Here is a 17,662-nt window from a genome sequence, read left to right on the forward strand (position 1 = left end):
AATCCCTTTCTCAAAACTCTGGGTTCTGCAAAGTCCAAAATGTATCCTCCCACACGTTATCACCTTGTTAAGCTTTGTTTACTTTTACTGGAATGTAACCCATAGGGCCTGGGGAGTGGGAGAACAATGAATTCATCACAGGGCAGTTTTGATAAGCCCATTGGATGCTCCAAAAGACTTAGGGCTTTCAGACCCGCTTGCATTAAATTTTTTTTTCCTAGAAAGAAAAATTTTCAGTTACTTAGGATAATGGAATTTGGAGGCTCGAAACTGATTTGGATGGCAGAGGACAGTTTCCCAGAACGTTTTGAAATGTGGCTCAAATCTTCATTTTCTGAAGCTCAGATCCGAGAGAGCCGGTTACTTTTCATAGAGACAAAAAAAAAAAAAAAAAAGGAAGAAGAAGAAGGAATAGGTTCCTAACTTCTCTTTTGTACCTATGTGTTTCACCCACGGTATTATTTTAACCACAGGCCCACAACCTTTCGCTGGGACAGCTCTCACCACTGCCCCCTCCAATCTCCACGGATATAAAAGAAGCGAACCCATGGCACGAGTCTTAAAAGGCATGCCCCGCCCAGACCCATGGCCAACATCCTGGAGCCAGAAATAACGTCCCGTGAGCCACACCATCAATTTCCTGCCCACAAACGCCACGGTCCCAATCCAAACTCCACTGCGACATCACCGTGTCTGCTTTTTATGGAGGGTTCTTTTTCGTCTGTTTCTTGGGGGTTTTGGTTGTTGTTGTTTGTTGCTTTTTGCTTTACAAGATTAAATACTTTGCTCTCATGCCTCTGCAAAATGGTGTTTTAATTCCGTCTCCAGGGCCAGTCTCTGCATCCCTGTCCCCACTCCTCCCCTCAAGTCCGTATGTGACATGAGCACGCATGGTGCAGCTGAACTTTGTCTTCACATCTGCCACAGCCCAGAGGAACAGATGCCACCTGGCAATGAAATGAACTTGAAAGAAAGGAAGAAAAGAATGGAGCGCATCACTCACCCTCAGGGCCACACTGTGCCGGATTACTGATGCAGGAAGTTTTGTTCTTTCTGTAATAGAGAAATGTGACTCCTTTTCCCTCCTTGAGGTAAATGCCTTTGTTGACCTTTCCTTCTACAATATCTAAGTAAGAAGAATGGCAAACATTGTAGATTAATAATTGCAGGAGATGAAAAGTCCGGACACCTGTCAGGCTTACAAACCACTTTGATCTAAATATGCTGTATTCTTTCTATTTATAATTAAATATTTCTATTCAATGACGTTACAGATATTATTTAATATTAATGGTATTTAACATTTCATAATTGCGAACTAGACTATAAGTAATGTATTAGTGTCAATATTAAATATTATCTTATTAATATTGTATCCTAGTAATTAATATCACACCAGTTTATAATATGCACTGTAATATGACCACATTATAAGTACTGTATTTGTCAACAGTTGAGTTACTAGGAGGCATATGATTAGAATCTCCTACTGTCCTAAACTTTGATGCCATCCACCTCTTCATGAGTCCTTCTCACTGTCATCTTCACACGAGACTTTTCAGGTGAAACTCTGAGATTCAATTTCAAATGTAAAACTACACCTGTACTCTCTATCTTTCTGAATTCTCTCATTGAAAGCCCGTGATCTGACACATGGGAACCCATGATTTTAAGAGCATTCCTTTTCAGGCTCTAGGAGGGAAACTCAGAGCCACACTTTGAGGCACCCAGCAGAGCCTGCCAGTGACTGGACTGCAGGGCCAGTAGTCCTGGCGGGGACGCCAGCTCCCCCATCATTTTGTTTGTCCCATTCCGATAGCAGACCTCTCTGATGGTGTCAGTGTGATGTACATGGTTTACAGAATAGATAAGGGAAGACTCTAAAAGCCAAGGGTGATGAGTCACACATGATTGACTGGGACCAAAGCCACCCAGATGCCACCCCTGCCCTGTGGCAGCTGCGTCCTGCCCTTAGAGCTGGTGGTCCAGATGAAGATGGACAGAAGCGCCAGGAGAACTTTGACTTGACCATTATCCTAGGTCAGATTCTCTAACAACCACTGGCATGTAGATACCAACCTGAAGGACTTCAACATCTTTCCTTATTGTTTTAAATTCATTTTTTTTAATCTATCTCGTTTATTGCTGGGGGTGGGGAATCTATATATTACATAGTTAAAATGGGCAACTTGAAGTTGCAGGATTGAATGAGGCTGTATAAACCCCTAAACCAGACTATTTGCTTGGCAAAATTAATTTTGGAAGTGAAACATCCCATAGTTGAAAGAACGATCAGGTCATATATTTTTTAAAAGGTCAGGAGCAAGACCTAAGTTATCTGAACCAGCTTTCCATACTGATCAGAAAGCTGCCCAATTGCTACTATCTGTCCTGTTTTGTGCTGCCTAAGAAAAATCTGAAACATGTGGTCCTTGGAGGTTATTAAATAAGATAATCATTTAACCATGACTCTTGTGGGTGTGTCTTTTAGAAAACAGCTTCTAATGATTAAAAAAAAAAAAAAATTCCAGCTACAGAAGAAATGCTGATTCTAGTGTTTGCAAGACATCAAATTTTTGATGAGGTATTTTAAAATTGACTTTAATTTTTCATTTCAAGGGCATGTTTTTCCTTCTCAAAAGAATATAATCCATTAAAAAATCCAAACAAGGTTTATTTTTTGGAAACTATCTCATCTTATGTCTGTACTGTTCTGAAAATAAGCTGCTGGTTTGGAAGACCCCGGTTGCTTGAAAGTGCATAGACACCCCCTACCCGACTATCCTTCAGTTTGTGATATTTCCTTTAGAATTAAGCCACAGTCTTAAGTCCTTACCATCAAATACCCTGACTCTTTGGCTCTTGGGGAGATATTTGTTCATTTGCTAGTCAAGATATAGTGAATTCATATAGAACCAGATCGGATTGGCCTTTCAATTCATTGCAGATCCAACCTTAACCCAGAAGTAACACATGCTCACCTACAGTTGCAGAGAAATTTGAGTAGGCAGAGTCATTGGTATAAACAAAGGTAGAATTATGAGAAGGGAGCACAGTGAGGTTGTGGGTTCGTGATGCTGGGTGAAACAACAAAAAAAAAAGCACAATGAATGAGTGACACAAAAAACAAATGGAACCGACATATCTCTCAACATAATACACACCCATAAGCGTGCTTCCATCCCACAAACAGCTTGGGTTCTCTCTCCCAGCCCCACCTCCTCCTTACTTATTCAGTCAACATTATGGCAACTCCAGCAGCCCCATACTGTCCCCAAGCTAGGGTGCTGTGGCTGTTGTATTTGGTTCCAACGTGCTGGCCCCAACTCCCATTCAGATACTTTAGTTGAGAGATATGAAATTGAACTCGGCCACGAAGTAGCCTTAACAAAAAGGATTAACGGTTGTGATGTCACAAGAACTGATGAAACAGAAGCACAGCATGAAAACAACTACACGTTATTACAACAAATGGACAAAACAACAGAGATTTAATTCAGCAACAAATAACAAAGCAGTGCATCCATGCAATAATTTCCAACACCATTCAACCGTCCCCAGCAGTAAAATGTGCTGATGGATTCTATTCCTTTTTCTTTTTGCCTTAAGAAACCTGTAATCAAATTGAAATATGCCAGCAGTGCACTATAACATAAAGAATAGATCCCGTGGAAAAGGGCAGTGAAACCTTTATTATTCGAGTGTTTTGGGACAAACACCAATGTAGTTTGAGTTTTATGGGAAATTAATATTTTGGGTGAACAAAATCCAACCACAATGTAATTGTATCTGATAACCTATGACAATGAGATGAGTTGACAGGGTGAGGAGAGAACTATACGGATCATTATTTGAACTCTTGTTTAAAGTAATTACGGAAATGTTAGCACCCAGGTCCTAAACACGGAGCTATTTTGACAATGCATTTTCCAGTTGGAATGATCTCCTTTCAAAGGCTTTAAAATAAAAGCCCTGAGAAGAGAAAATTAGATTATGACAAGGGAAAGCCATTTCTTTTGACCCGAGATAGTCACAAAATGAACTGCCACAGGAACAGTCCATCGCTATAGCACAGACTATTTGGAGAATATATGAAGCCCCAGTGGTTCAATGTAAGTTTTCATCATGGCCGCCATTGCTGCCCAACATGCAGGCAAGGAAGAGATAATGCCAGATGAAGGCAGGGCTTTGGGTAGCCCTGCACAGGAGGATAGCATCCTTCTGGAGGGCCCTGCTCTTTGAGTGCCTCTAAGGATGCCAACAACAGAGACATTCACTGTAATACTTCCTGATTTGCAAAGTTTAAGAAAGACATTTTAGAATCTGAAGTGACAATTTATGGCAGCACATGACGTCCTGGGAATAAGGAACAAATCAGTGTATTGGTGTGAGAATCCTAATAAGCAGCAATGTGGGTTTGTTTTTTTTTTTAATCCATTGCAAAGAACCAGTACAGACAATCTGAGCATGTGCTAGCATGGTTGTACATAAGCCTCCTGCTGTACAAATCAATCATTGGACATAATCAAGAGGAATAAAAATTAAAATGTCAGAACATCCCAAATTGCTCAAAACTTACACTTTAAAAAATCTTATTGGAATGGAAAAAGTACTCAGGGCTGTCTGGGGTTTCTCCTTCCGGTAAAAGTCTGAACTGAGTCAGATAGAAACTTTATTTTCCATGGAATTGCAGACCACTGGAATCATCTTAGGTGATGTTCGATCTTCTCAAGGCGTGGGGGTTGAGGGGGGCTATCAGTGAAGCACGGAAGAGCTGATGGGTAGGTGGGATTACCTTTGCTAAATGAAATTGTGACCCCACAAACAGGGCATTAGTCTTCACTGGCACAATCCTTGGCCCTAGGTTCAGATGGGCCCCTGCTTTGGCAGGCGTGTAGATTATACCATTTGTGTCTACCTAGAAAACATACATCCTGACTCGTACAGAGGTTGATCCATCAGGTACAAGTTAAAGCTGAAAACCGCTGCTTTTGTTTTAAGGTTGTTGGAGAAAATGCACATCTTAATATTTTGAAACATAAATGTTTTCTTTTAATCATAAAAACATATAAAACTTCTAGTGAAAATACTTTGCAATAACAATTATTAAGGGGAAGCAACACAAATATCTATTCATCTCTGTCATCCTGGCTTCACAGCTGATGCTGTTTGTTGTTCCCTGTCTCTCTAGACTGCCCCTGATTCCTGAGAGATGCCCATGGGGCCCCAGTTTCTGTTTCCACCCCTGTCTACCTCCAGTTGTCTCCTGAAGTTCGTGGATCCCGTCCACATTTTCCAATGGCCAGTAATGGGAAGCAGAAGCCAGGACCTCAAACCCTTGAGGGAAAAAAGAATAAAAATGTTACATCACTATTAGGAAAGAAAGAGCTGGACATAAGGAGCTACTTACTACCTACATCAGGAATTGCGGGAAGAGTTAATTATCAGAGTGACTGCGGAGGTACTCAAAATGTCTTTGAATAGATTCGACACACACTCCCAGGTTTCAAAAACTCAATAAACTAAAAATAAATGAATATTTTTACAGGATAAAACATACTAAATAGGAATAGATACCTTTTAGCCCAAAGAAAATAAAAGCCATTCTGCCTAATGGCACAACACATGAAGCATGCCCACATGTGTCAGAGAAAAAGATAAGAATGTCCATTATCCCACCGTTAGTTCCTATGCTTTAAGAGAAATAGCTGATGCAATCAGACAAGAGAGAAAAAAAGGCTGAAAAAGAGGAGGAAGCCAGCAGCTATATTGTGCAGACATCGTGTGAGATTCTTTACAAATACATCCTCATTTCAGTCTAACAATAATCTATAAAATAATTGTACTTCTAGCCATATGTTAAGACAAGGAATACAATGCCACCTCAGTAGTCACCCAGCCAACTGGTTTTAGATACAATCCTCCATATACATCTCCTGAATTGATCTTGATCTTTCTATTTTTGCTCTGCTTCCTCCATACTAAAAATCAATCCTTTAAAAGTCTCCTTTAGGGTCCTTGTACTTTGAGTAGACATCATATTGTGCAGACATGTTCTTTTTTATTCTGCTCTTCTCACTTAATATCATATGAATTATTTCATTTTTTTTTTCTCTCTAACTCTCATAATGGAATTTGGGTAATAGTCTCTGGAGAGGCTGCACCATCACACACTCAACTGTTCTCCTAACTTGAATCTTCTCTGGGATTAATTCTCTGTGAACAGTTCCCAGAAATGGAAATAAAGATCCAGATGACTAAATAATAATCAACTGCCTTCAGTGTCTGCCAGGTCCCAGTAAAGTTAAAATTACCAAAGTAATCTTTGTGTTGTTCATTGTAAAAAATATTTTTTAAGAAGAGATAATATGATCATTATTTTCAAATGATGTATGCCTGATAATGAAAATGAAAAACTATTACAAATAAGAAAAGAATTTAGTAAGTGAAAAACTGTTACAAATGGTAAAAGAATTTAGTAAGGAGGCTGATACAAATTAAACATGCAAATGTGAATAGCTCTCTTGTATTCATATAATAATGCTAAAAAAAATAGAAGAAAGGTTTTAATTTATAAATGCAATCAATAAAGAGAAGACATTTAAGGACAAAAGAATAAGAACTACACAACATTCTCACGAAGAAAACAATCAAATCATACTGAAGGATGTAAAAGAACCCTTGAATAAATGAAGGGCTTCCCTGGTAGCTCAGCTGGTAAAGAATCCGCCTGAAATGCAGGAGACACCGGTTGACTTGACCTATTCTTAATAAAGAAAACTCAAAAATCAAAAAATATCTACTAAATATTCTCAACATCTCTAATTATCAAAAATACAACATTAATTATCAAAAATTAAAAATACAGTGAGGTACCACCTCACACCAACCAGAATAGCCATCATAAAAAAGTCTACACATAATGAATGCTGGAAAGTGTGGAGAAAATGGAACTCTCCCACACTGTTGGTGGGAATATAAATTGGTGCAGTCACTATGGAAAGCAGTATGGAGGTTCTTTAAAAAACTGAAAATAGAACCACCATATGACCCAGAAATCCCATTCCTGGGCACATATCCAGAGAAAACTCTAATTCAAAAAGATGCATGCACCCCCAGTGTTCATTTCAGCACTATTTAGAACAGTCTAGACATGGAAGCAACTTAAGTGTCCATCACCAGATGAATGGATAAAGAAGAAGTGGTACATATGTATACAATGGAGTACAATTCAGCCATAAAAAACAACGAGATAATGCCATTTGCACCAACATGGATGGACCTTAGAGATTATCTTACTAAGTGAAGTAAACAAGGCAGAGAAAGACAAATGCTAAATGATATCACTTATATGTGGAATCGAAAAAAAAAAAAAGATACAAATTAAGTTATTTACAAAACAGAAATAGACTCACAAACATGGAAAATTAACATATGGTTACCAAAGGGGAAAGTAGGGGAAGGGATAAATTACAAATTTGGGATTAAAATATATATACTACTATATACAAAATAGACATAGACAGTTCAAGGAAAAAGAAATACAAATTACTTTTAGAAATATAAGAAGTTCAACCATGCTGATAATTTTAAAAAGCATGTTAAAACTACAGCGAGCTAGCCTATTCACTTATCAGACTGGCAAATGAAAAGTTACACTTATTAGAAGACTTAAGTATCCCTTGGACTGCAAGGAGATCAAACCATTCAATCCTAAAGGAAAAAAACCCTGAATATTCATTAGGAAGGACTGTTACTGAAGCTGAAGCTCCAATACTTTGGCCACCTGATGCAAAGAGGCAACTCATTGGAACAGACCCTGATGCTGGGAAAGACTGAAGGCAAAAGGAGAAGGGGGTGGCAGAGGATGAGTTGGTTAGATAGCATCACTGACTCAATGGACATGAATCTGAGCAAACTCCAGGAGATAGTGGAGGACAGAGGAGCCTGGTAAGCTACAGTCCATGAGGTCACAAAGAGTCAGACAGGACTTACTGACTGAACAACAACACACTGAAGTGGGCAAGTTCTACCACCTTTTCTGGTGGGGGTTCACCTTTCTGGAGGGCAATATCTATCAAAATCTTAAGCTCACATGATGTTTGACCTAGCAATTTAATTCCCAGAAATTTATTCTGAAGATCTAGCATATTCTCATGCATATGATCAAAGACCTATGTACAAGGGTATTTGTTGCAGAATTTTTAAAATAGTAACAGAAACCTGCAAACAGCCTACATGCTCATTTACAGAGGGCTGGCTAAATAAATATGGAACATCTATATAATGATCTAGGGTGTAACTAGGATAAATAATGACGCTGATTTACATGTACTGACATAGAATATTCTTTAGTCGTATTGTTAAGATAAAAAAATCAAGGTGAGAAAAATATGTATATTGTGAACTATTTTGTGTAAAATACAGTGTTTCAGAGGGCAGGGAAAAGAGAAAGAGGGGGTGCTTGGCTGTGTACTCTAGAAACTGAGAAGACTCGTTTGGGGTGACAAAATTGAGAAATGGGGTGTAAGATGCGAGATTTTCATTTCTGTTTTATTGACTGTTATAGTGAAGTTGCTCAGTCGTGTCCGACTCTTTGCGACCCCGTGGACTGTAGCCTACCAGGCTTCTCCGTCCATGGGATTCTCCAGGCAAGAATACTGGAGTGGGTTACCATTTCCTTCTCCAGGGGATCTTCCCGACCCAAGGATCGAACCTGGGTGTCCCACATTGGAGGCAGACGCTTTAACCTCTGAGCCACCAGGGAAGCAATTGAATGTTAGGACCTGTATTTTAACAACCATTTAAGTCTTGCTTTCACAATTAAAGTGACCGTAGATAATGTCCATATGAAATTTTCAGAGAAAACTGAAGCACTCCATCTAACATCTGAATTTCTACCAGGATGCCAAACATGTGCCCAGGTCCAGATTATCGGGTTCTTTTTTCAGTTTGCATCTGTGAGGCTGTCCCTTCAGGGTTATGTACATGCATCAAAAATGGAAGCCAAGAATCTAGCTAATTCTACAATAGGGGCCACAGAGAGGTAGCTGTGTGCACAACTAACTCTCTTGTACCTGTTAGGGACTTGATGTCTCTGGGAAATCAGTGGTTCTATTCCAGGACCTCCACAGTAAGAATATGAAATGCAAAAATCAAAAATATTCATCCCTATTTATACCATGATTTTTTTTCCCTAAAATCTGGGATATTAATTTTGAAGAGGAGAAGACATCATTGACTTGATATTCAACTCATCTGGGGAAAAAAAATAGGAAAAGGAAATAACATCTGTTGAGCAAAGAACAGATGTTATATCTTCAGAGTTTTCGTCTTCATAAAATGAAGCCTGTGGGTAATAAATTTCTTTCCATTATCAGCTCCACTGAGAAATGGCCATGTCCATCCTGGGCAGGAAGGTTCATAGAATCGAGGGATTGTGTCTTGTTCACATAGAAAGATGCCCCCCCCCCCGCCACCTGCCTGCCAGCCAGTGCCCAGTGATGGGAAGTATCAGTGGTTGGGTGAGGGGGTCTGTGACCAGGAGAGGGCCTGAACGCTACCCACCAAATGGCCCAGATGTAACTATCAACACTGAGTTTGTCCAGTAAGTCATGAAGGAGGTGCACACTGAAATATCCATGAGGGCCAGGGGCATGAGGAGTTACCTGCAGGGAGGCCAGGGATGATGTTCACTGTGGCTTCCGACTTGGAAGGCACAGGTGATCAGAAAAGGTGCTGGGAACACACACCGGGACCACCCCGGTTTCTCACTCCCAGGTCTCAGGGCGGTAGCAGCTGGGCGGGGAAGAAAATGAGCGTCCTGTCTAAAGAAAGTGACTTCTTCCCAAGCCAGTGATCCCACCTCTGTAGGAGGATATGCCTAGTATTGCCAGGTCTCCCACTTTCAAAAAGAAGTCAGAGGGACTTCCCTGGTGGTCCAGTGGCTAAGATTCCACACTCCAAATGCGGAGGGTCCAGGTTCAATTTCTGGTTGGGGAACTAGATCTCACAGGCCACAACGAAGGGTTTGCATGCCATAGCTAAAGATCCCACATGCACAACTAAGACACAGAGCAGCCAAATATATAAATACTAAATATTTTTTAAATCAGAAATACATATTTTTTTAATTTGAAATCTCCCCACATGGTAATGTCAGCAATTTAGGTTTTTTACTAATTAAAACATTATGTGGCATTAACAAGACATATCAAGGAAATTAATTGAACACATAGATTTCCTTTTACAACCTAAAGAGTAAACAATCCATGAACCTAAAAGTGTCAGAAGAAAAGGGTTTCATTTTTTTGTGAATTAGACACTTCAGCTATTTTCCCAAAAAGAAGGTGATATGGAATCTTCAGGTTGTACAGTCACCCTGGTTTTCACCAAAGAAACCTAAACAGACTAAATGTCTACTTAGACAAGACAACAGCTGAGGGGTAACACGGTTCATACAGGGTCTTCAAAACATCCCCCAGCCCTAAAAAATAAACTGAGAGAGACAGACTTCCAGCCTAGGTCACAACTATAAAGCAGTTCTTCAGACATACAGATAGCCAACAGGGAAAGGAAAAGATACTAAACATCAGAGAAATGCAAATCAAAAGTGCAAAACTCACACCGGTCAGAATCGCCATCATCAAAATGTCTACAACTAAATAAATGCTGGTGAGGGTGTGGAGAAAAGGGAACCCTCCTACACTGTTGATGGGAATGTAAGTTGGTGCAGCCACTATGGAGAATAGCATGGGGTTCCTCCAAAAGCTAAAAACAGAGTTACCATACCATCCTGAAATACCACTCCTGGATATTTATCCAGGGAAAACTCTAATTCAAAAAGATGAATGCACCCTTATTTCACAGCAGCACTATTTACAATAGCCAAGACATGGAAATAACCTAAATGTCTATTGACAGATGAATGGATAAAGAAGATGTGGCCTGTGTAAGCAGTGGAATGTTATTCAGTCATGAAAAAAAATGAAATAATGCCATTTGCAGCAACATGGATGCAACAAGAGACTCTTATACTAAATGAAGTAAGTCAGACAGAGAAAGACAAATACCATATGATATCACTTACATGTGGAATCTAAAATATGACCACAAATGAACTTAGCTATGAAACAAACACACGCACAGACATAGAGAACAGACTTGTGATTGTCAAGGTGGCAGGGAGTGAAGGAAGGGATGGATTGGGAGTTGGGGGTTAGCAGATGCAAACTATTACATATACAATGGATAAACAATAAGATCCTACTGTATAGCACAGGAAACTATATTCAATATTTCGTGATAAACCATAATGGGAAAGAGTATGATAAATATATATATACATATATATATATACACACACATGTACGTATGTATAACTGAATCACTTTGCAGTACAGCAGAAATTAACACGACATGGCAAATCAACTATAGTTCAATAAAATACATTTTTAAAAAATCAGTTCTTCAGGAATAATTTCTCATCCATATTTAATGTTTCGTTGATCCAGTTTGGTGAGGGGGGAGGGACAGAGGGGTATCAATACTCATAAAGAAAGTTAATAATAGCTTTTGTTTTTTCTTTTCAGTTTTTCTTCCAGATTTTTCTATTCCATCCTTTCCCTGTTACTTACTCTCTGTGTCAGTAGAGGGAAGCCCTCACCCCTTGAATGTGTGGAGGGAAATACGTCTCCAGGGTTCCACTGACTTCACTGGACAGAAAACTACACCACACAGAGGAAAACTGGTCCCTGCCAATCCCGTGCCAACTGTGGTCCCTTCCTGTTTGGCCCATGACACACCGAGTTCATGCCACAGCAGGACTCCCTGCTGTCGCCCCTGCCCCGAAGTCCCCTTGCTCTCTTGCTGTGCATAACCAGCTCTGTCTTTCAAGCCTCGGTCCACGGGACATACCCTCTGAGAGGCCTGCCCTGATCACCTTTTATCGCCCACCATCCACTCTTTCTACCAACCCCCTTCTTTGTCTTCCCATGGCACTCACACTATAATTTAAAAGTTTTTGTTTGTTAGTATATTTGTAGTCTGTCTCCTCTATCAGACTCTTTGCAACTTGAGTGCAAAGACTGTTCTGTTTGTACCATATCCCAGTTGTTTAAAACAAGGCCTGGTGTGTGTGTGTGTGTGTGTGTACATGTATGTGTCAGAAATCTGGGTTTTTGAACTTGAACTCTCCCCACCCAGGTTTCAGTGTCTACTGCTCCTTTTTAGTAACATGTCTGTGATCGTCAGTATTAGTATGATTTCTCTAAGGTAGTTAGTTGACCAACAGAAAAAGATCTTCTACACTAACTTAGGATGTGAAAGGAACAGTCTCTCTATGAAACCAAGGCTGGATTCAAGCTGCTCCTTGAAGCTGAGAGCCTAGGATGCGAGTGCATGTGGGGAGATGTGGCCAAAGGCACAATGTGGGAACGCCCCTGCAGCTCTCTTTCCTCCCTGATGGGGCTGGGGTCTCAGGACTGCTTTGTTCACTCTGCCTGATGTTCTTGGCCAGACCCCTCCCCTCATCTCTCCTGGGAAATCCGCGTGAGCTATGAGGCGTGGGTTAGCGGTAGGGCTCACACAGCCTCCCTCTAGTGCAATGCTAGATGATTTATTTATCCCCAAATCATTCAGCATTTTGGCCAAGGAAAGGGGAGCCGGTGAAAATTTACCAGCTTCGCATCCTTTTCAACGGAAGACTGAACTTGAATGTGCAGATAAAAAGAAACAGCAGCACAACCTGGAAGGGTCTGGGAAAGGGGCGGCAGGTGCTATGTTGAGCTGCCAAGGTGGCAAGAAGAAGCCCCTGAAGCAGCCCAAGAAGCAGCTCAGGAGATGGATAAGGAAGATAAGACATCCAAGCTGAAACAGGAGGAGGAGCAGAAGAAATCGGAGGAACTAAAAGGGAAGGCTGCAAGGGAAACGCCCCTGGCCACAGGTGGAATAAAGAAATCTGGAGAAACATCTGCTGATCCTGGTGCCTGAGGCAATAACGACCCTTAATCACGTTTCTGCTTAAACATCTGGATTCCCTGCCATAATGTCTGATGCCACCTATAGCTAGGAGGAAGTGTTGTCTTGGAACCTGTTCTCCATTTAAAGATAAACTTGCAGATAAAGACAGGGAGATGACAGGATGCCCACCGTGAGGGCCGCGTCACTCCAACGGGGACAGACCCCCCACCCCACGTCCACCTTCACCCAGCACCAAGCTGGCGCTCCCACCAGACCGGGGTCCATCTCCTGGAACCTGGATTCACACCGTGGGGATGCTGCGCCCACCATCTCTAGTGGGTTGTGGAGGCAGCAGGGCTGCTCTAGACAAGAATCACGGCCAGAAGCACGCTCACCCCCAGGCCAGTGTTGCTCTCATGGCTCCCAGGCAAAGACTTGGGGATGTTAGTGTGAGGTCCCCTCCACCATGCATGCACCAGCCAAGCAGCAAATGGGAACAAGGGCCAGTAAGTGCACCCCTGCCATGGTCCCAGAGACCTCCTTCTCTGGGAAGGAGCAAGGAAAAGTTTCTCGCTTCTTCCGTCCTCCCTGTGGAAAGCCTCATGGTGAGGCATCCAGACAGGACTCACGATGGCAAAGGGAAAGGGAACCCAGCCAGGGGTGGGTGAGGGGTTTCCTCGGAGGGGCTGGAGCAGTCAAGCTCCCGTCGGAGAGATGTGGACAAAAGAGGGCAGGGACAAAAGGATGGGGACAAAAGCTGCTCTAAGGCAGCTCAAGTGAATCTGCGCTGGAGACGCACGACATGAGTCAAGGACAGAAGATGCTTCACCTACGAACATCCCATTTCCTGAATCACAAGTGTTCAGATGCCCCAGAGCGAGAGGCTCGGGGCGCAGAGAGACCTGCTTCTCCAAATCAGAGGTGGAGGACGATGAATGACCCAGGGGACAAGGTGTCAGGACAGCTGGTGGGGCCAGCGGAGCCCAAGAAGGGCTCCTTCCCCAAGAGCCTCAGAGACACACAAGCAAACTGCCTCCAGACCCCAGACTGGGCAGGAAGAACAGGTAGTGAGCAGAAGATGGGGGAAGCTGCCTTACCTGGATGGACGTGTGACCTGGTGTGGGCCCCGTGCACCTGCACACAAAACATCACACTATAAGACACGAGCAACCTCCCAGCAGAAATCTGTTCCCGACTCGACGAGCACCGCCTGGGGACGTTACCTGAAAATCACAATAAAATAACAGCAGCCAGGAGTGCCAGCAGCAAAGAGGCAGCAGCTTCTTCATGGTTTTTTCAGAGGTGAAAATATGATCCAAGTGGAATTCCTGAGGGTCTGTGACAGAGTTGCCTTTAACTTTCACTTCTTTGGGAAAGGGACATTGTCACAGGTTCCAGAAAGAAGAACACCATCTGTTTAGCTAGAGTTTGTGAACTTCAGAGTGAGGGCAGAGTCGTGGAGAGTTAAGAGGTGTTTCTTGCCTGTCTCCAAACTTCAGAGTCTTCGGTGGTCAATAAACACATTGGAGCAACCAACCGGCCCTGGGATGAGGGGAGGAGAAACTGCTTCCGATCCAAACTCCTGAAAAGCTATCCAGGGCTGGGACTGCAGTGGCGAGGCTCAGGGGGCAATCTTGGGTCCCTCACGGTTTTCTTTTGCTGTCAAGAGCCGTCATTTGTCCCCATTCAGGTCTGGAGTTGGACATTGCCCTTTTTCCTGGAAGCGGGAGGAATTGTGTCTGGAGCTCCCGGGGCTCTCCGGCCAGCGCGTTGCTGCCTAAGTTCTTCTGGTGTGACTCAGGCTTACACCTCCGTCTGTCCCCCGGCACGGCTCTCGGCTCTCGGGGTGGAGAGAGTGAGTGATGTAAGGCTCTCTCCTCAAACTTTGTTCAGCTCTGCTCCTCTGTTTATATCCCACGGCTGCTGGATCCTTTCTGGGTCCTAACACCGGTCTGTTAAGAAGAACTGGGAATTATTTTCAGGATCTGTGGTTCTCAAGCAGAGCAGACAGAGCCAGGGTGTGGACATACCTTAGCTGCCTTCCCTTAACACCCTCAAAGTCAGTGAAAATACTAATAAATACAAAACATACAACAGACAATAAACTCTGTTTAGAGCTGAGTCTTCTTTGCCCAAAGAAAAAAGTAAGGTGATCTAGGGATGGAAAAAAAAAAACACCCACACCCATTCCCCAGCTCATGCCCTCCATAGGATGCTGGCCACTTTTCTCTTTAACCCTTTCAGAGATGAATGAAACTGTTTACAAGGTGCACTGGGCCATTACACCAAACCCCACTTCTCCCCCCCAGCCACAGCATCCAGGGACCCTTAGCCAGCCTCATCTTACTTTACTAGAAACTAAAACTTTAATCTATATTGCATACATGTCCACACACACACACCATTAAGTAACACAGTTAACCCACACAAATACCAACTCGTGTCTCATGCGTTGCAGGCAGATTCTTTACTGTCTGAGCCATCAGGGATGCCCCTAACTAACACACACTTAATTAACTAACACTTACCTCCCTGTACCCTCTCCAACACGTAACTAGCTGTGTGTTCTTAGGCAAGTTACTGAACCTCTCTGTTTCAAATTCCTCATCTGTAAAATGGAGGTAATAGTTTCAGCTCCAAAGAGCTGTAACAAGAAATGAGATGATACATATAAGGCTTTCAAAGCAGTGCTTGGAAAATATGTAGCACTCCATAAACGCTCGCTGTTTTTTGCAAGGAAAAAAAAAAATATCACTCAATAAATGCTAGCTGTGATTATTATTATAAAGTAGAAAATAACACTCATTAAATGTTAACTAATATTATCAGCTCCTTCGTCCTGACTTTAAATGGGAACGGAGTCCAAGTACTTCCTAAAGAGGATAAGAAAAATGACCTCCAGTCTCCATGGGGAAGAACAAAAAAAAGTGATGTCAAAACTGTAAAGTGATTATTTTTAACTTGCGCCTGTAGCCCACAACCTCTCAGATGATCTGATAGCCTGAACTTCCCTGCACAGCGGCAGCAGGGTTCCAGAAAATTCCTGCGCACGTTTCTCCATCTCTTCGCACTTGAAAAAAATGGCAGATTCCACTGTCATAACTGCACCTTTATCCTGTAGCCTAGACTGATGGCCTCAGTGGAAACTTACAGCCTTTATCTCTGCATTTCATCTGCTTTCTCTCCTTCCCACCGCCTCCCTCTGGAAGAAAGAGAAAGATGCAAGAGGAGGGGGAGCCAATGCAGACTTTCCTTAGTCCGCTTCTTAATTTACGAAACATTAGACAGATTGCTGATTAAATGGACCTGTCCCATCACTGAGACTGAACCACGCTGGCTGTGTTCTTTTTTTAACCATAAAAATCACCATCAACCCAGAGATGGTCATACTGAGTGAAGAAAGTCAGACATGTATCATATGATACTACTTACATGTGGAACCTAAAAAAATGGTACAAATGAACTTATTTACAAAACAGAAATTGAGTGACAGATGTAGACAACAACCTTATGGTTACTGGGTAGAAAGGGGGAGGGATGAATTGGGAGATTGGGGCTGACATATATACACTACCATATATAAAAGAGATGACCAATAAGGACCTACTGCATAGCACAAGGAACTCTACTCAATACTCTGTGATGACCTACATGGGGAAAGAATCTAGAGAAGAGTGGATATGTGTATATGCATAACTGATTTTCTTCGCTGTACAGCAGAAATCAACACAACATTGTGAGCCAACTATACTCCAATAAACATTTTTTAAAAATCACCATCAGATAACAGGAGGCATCTCAGTACAATAACAGCAATAAAAACTGGGTAGAAATCAAAGTCAGCGGAACCTGGCCTCACTCCCCATGGACTTGCTTTTCGTCTCAATCCCAGATAGCAGGTTCGTGCTCATTCACATCTCTCACCTTTCTCGGTTCCTTTTCATGGGCTGAGATGAGCCCATCTTTGTGTAAAGCATCCTTTCCTATGGTGGGGGGATTTTGGAAAAGATACTGATGGAGTGTGGAATCCCATCTGGAATCCCATCCCTGTGAATGCATTTACCAGAGGTTGGTAAAAGAACGTAAACCTTCAATTATAAGATGAGGATCCAAAATATAATATGGTGACTCTAGTGGATAAGACTATATGGTGTAATTAACATTTCTAAGAGAGTAGAATTTATGTTCTCATCCCCAAAAAAAGATAAATATGTGAGACGTGAGGTGACAGATGTGTTAATTAGCTCTGCTGTGGGAGTCTTTTCACAGTGTACATGTATATCAAATCATCACATCGCACACCTTAAATATATTACAATTTTGTCAATTATACTATGATAAAGCTGAAACAAATCAAAGGAAGCTTAAATTCCAATTAGGCTCTATTCAATACAGTTTTACAGGGATGAAACAAAGTGTAAAGTTGACTGAAAATAGGGGCTAAACTGGATTATTCACCCACAGCTGGATATGTGTCCTCCTGCTGAGCAGGAGGACAGCGTGGAGCTCATGAAGAGCCCTGTAGAGCTGCCCAGACGCTGGCAGGGTGATGAATTCTCAGTGCCTGGTTCTCCTCTCCCTCAGCCGCACCTCCCCACCCACACAGCCTTCAACACACCATCACATTTGTAAAGAGCTCCCTGGGCAGGGCTGGCCCTGTCCCACTGGGTTCCGTGGAGATGCCGCCCCAGGAAGAACTATG

At 42.2% G+C, this 17,662-nt stretch overlaps 1 protein-coding gene and 1 pseudogene across 3 annotated transcripts in view; one reads left to right on the top strand and one right to left on the bottom strand.

The window, feature by feature from the left end:
- ADGRD1 (adhesion G protein-coupled receptor D1) overlaps positions 1 to 15,135 on the bottom strand; it is a 176,696-nt gene extending 161,561 nt beyond the window's left edge. The window contains exons 1-5 of one of the 2 annotated variants that reach the window (XM_086347242.1): positions 14,184 to 15,135; positions 14,058 to 14,094; positions 5,254 to 5,337; positions 2,982 to 3,077; positions 1,004 to 1,126 (exon numbers count right to left, since the gene is read on the bottom strand). In XM_086347242.1, coding sequence (XP_086203368.1) covers positions 1,004 to 1,126; positions 2,982 to 3,077; positions 5,254 to 5,337; positions 14,058 to 14,094; positions 14,184 to 14,249 — 406 coding nt within the window. In that variant the 5' untranslated portion in view covers positions 14,250 to 15,135. The remainder of the gene's footprint in view (positions 1 to 1,003; positions 1,127 to 2,981; positions 3,078 to 5,253; positions 5,338 to 14,057; positions 14,095 to 14,183) is intronic. The other variant, XM_086347243.1, reaches the window with a different exon arrangement.
- LOC147355293 (translation machinery-associated protein 7 pseudogene) lies at positions 12,779 to 15,065 on the top strand (annotated as a pseudogene). Its single transcript, XR_015144417.1, has one exon. The product of XR_015144417.1 is annotated as a translation machinery-associated protein 7 pseudogene (transcript).
- Positions 15,136 to 17,662: the final 2,527 nt, after the last annotated feature.

Source organism: Bos grunniens, chromosome 17 (genome assembly GCF_055505025.1).
Source record: "Bos grunniens cultivar Pamir isolate PY7600 chromosome 17, Bosgru_T2T1.0, whole genome shotgun sequence".
NCBI lineage: Eukaryota > Metazoa > Chordata > Mammalia > Artiodactyla > Bovidae > Bos > Bos grunniens.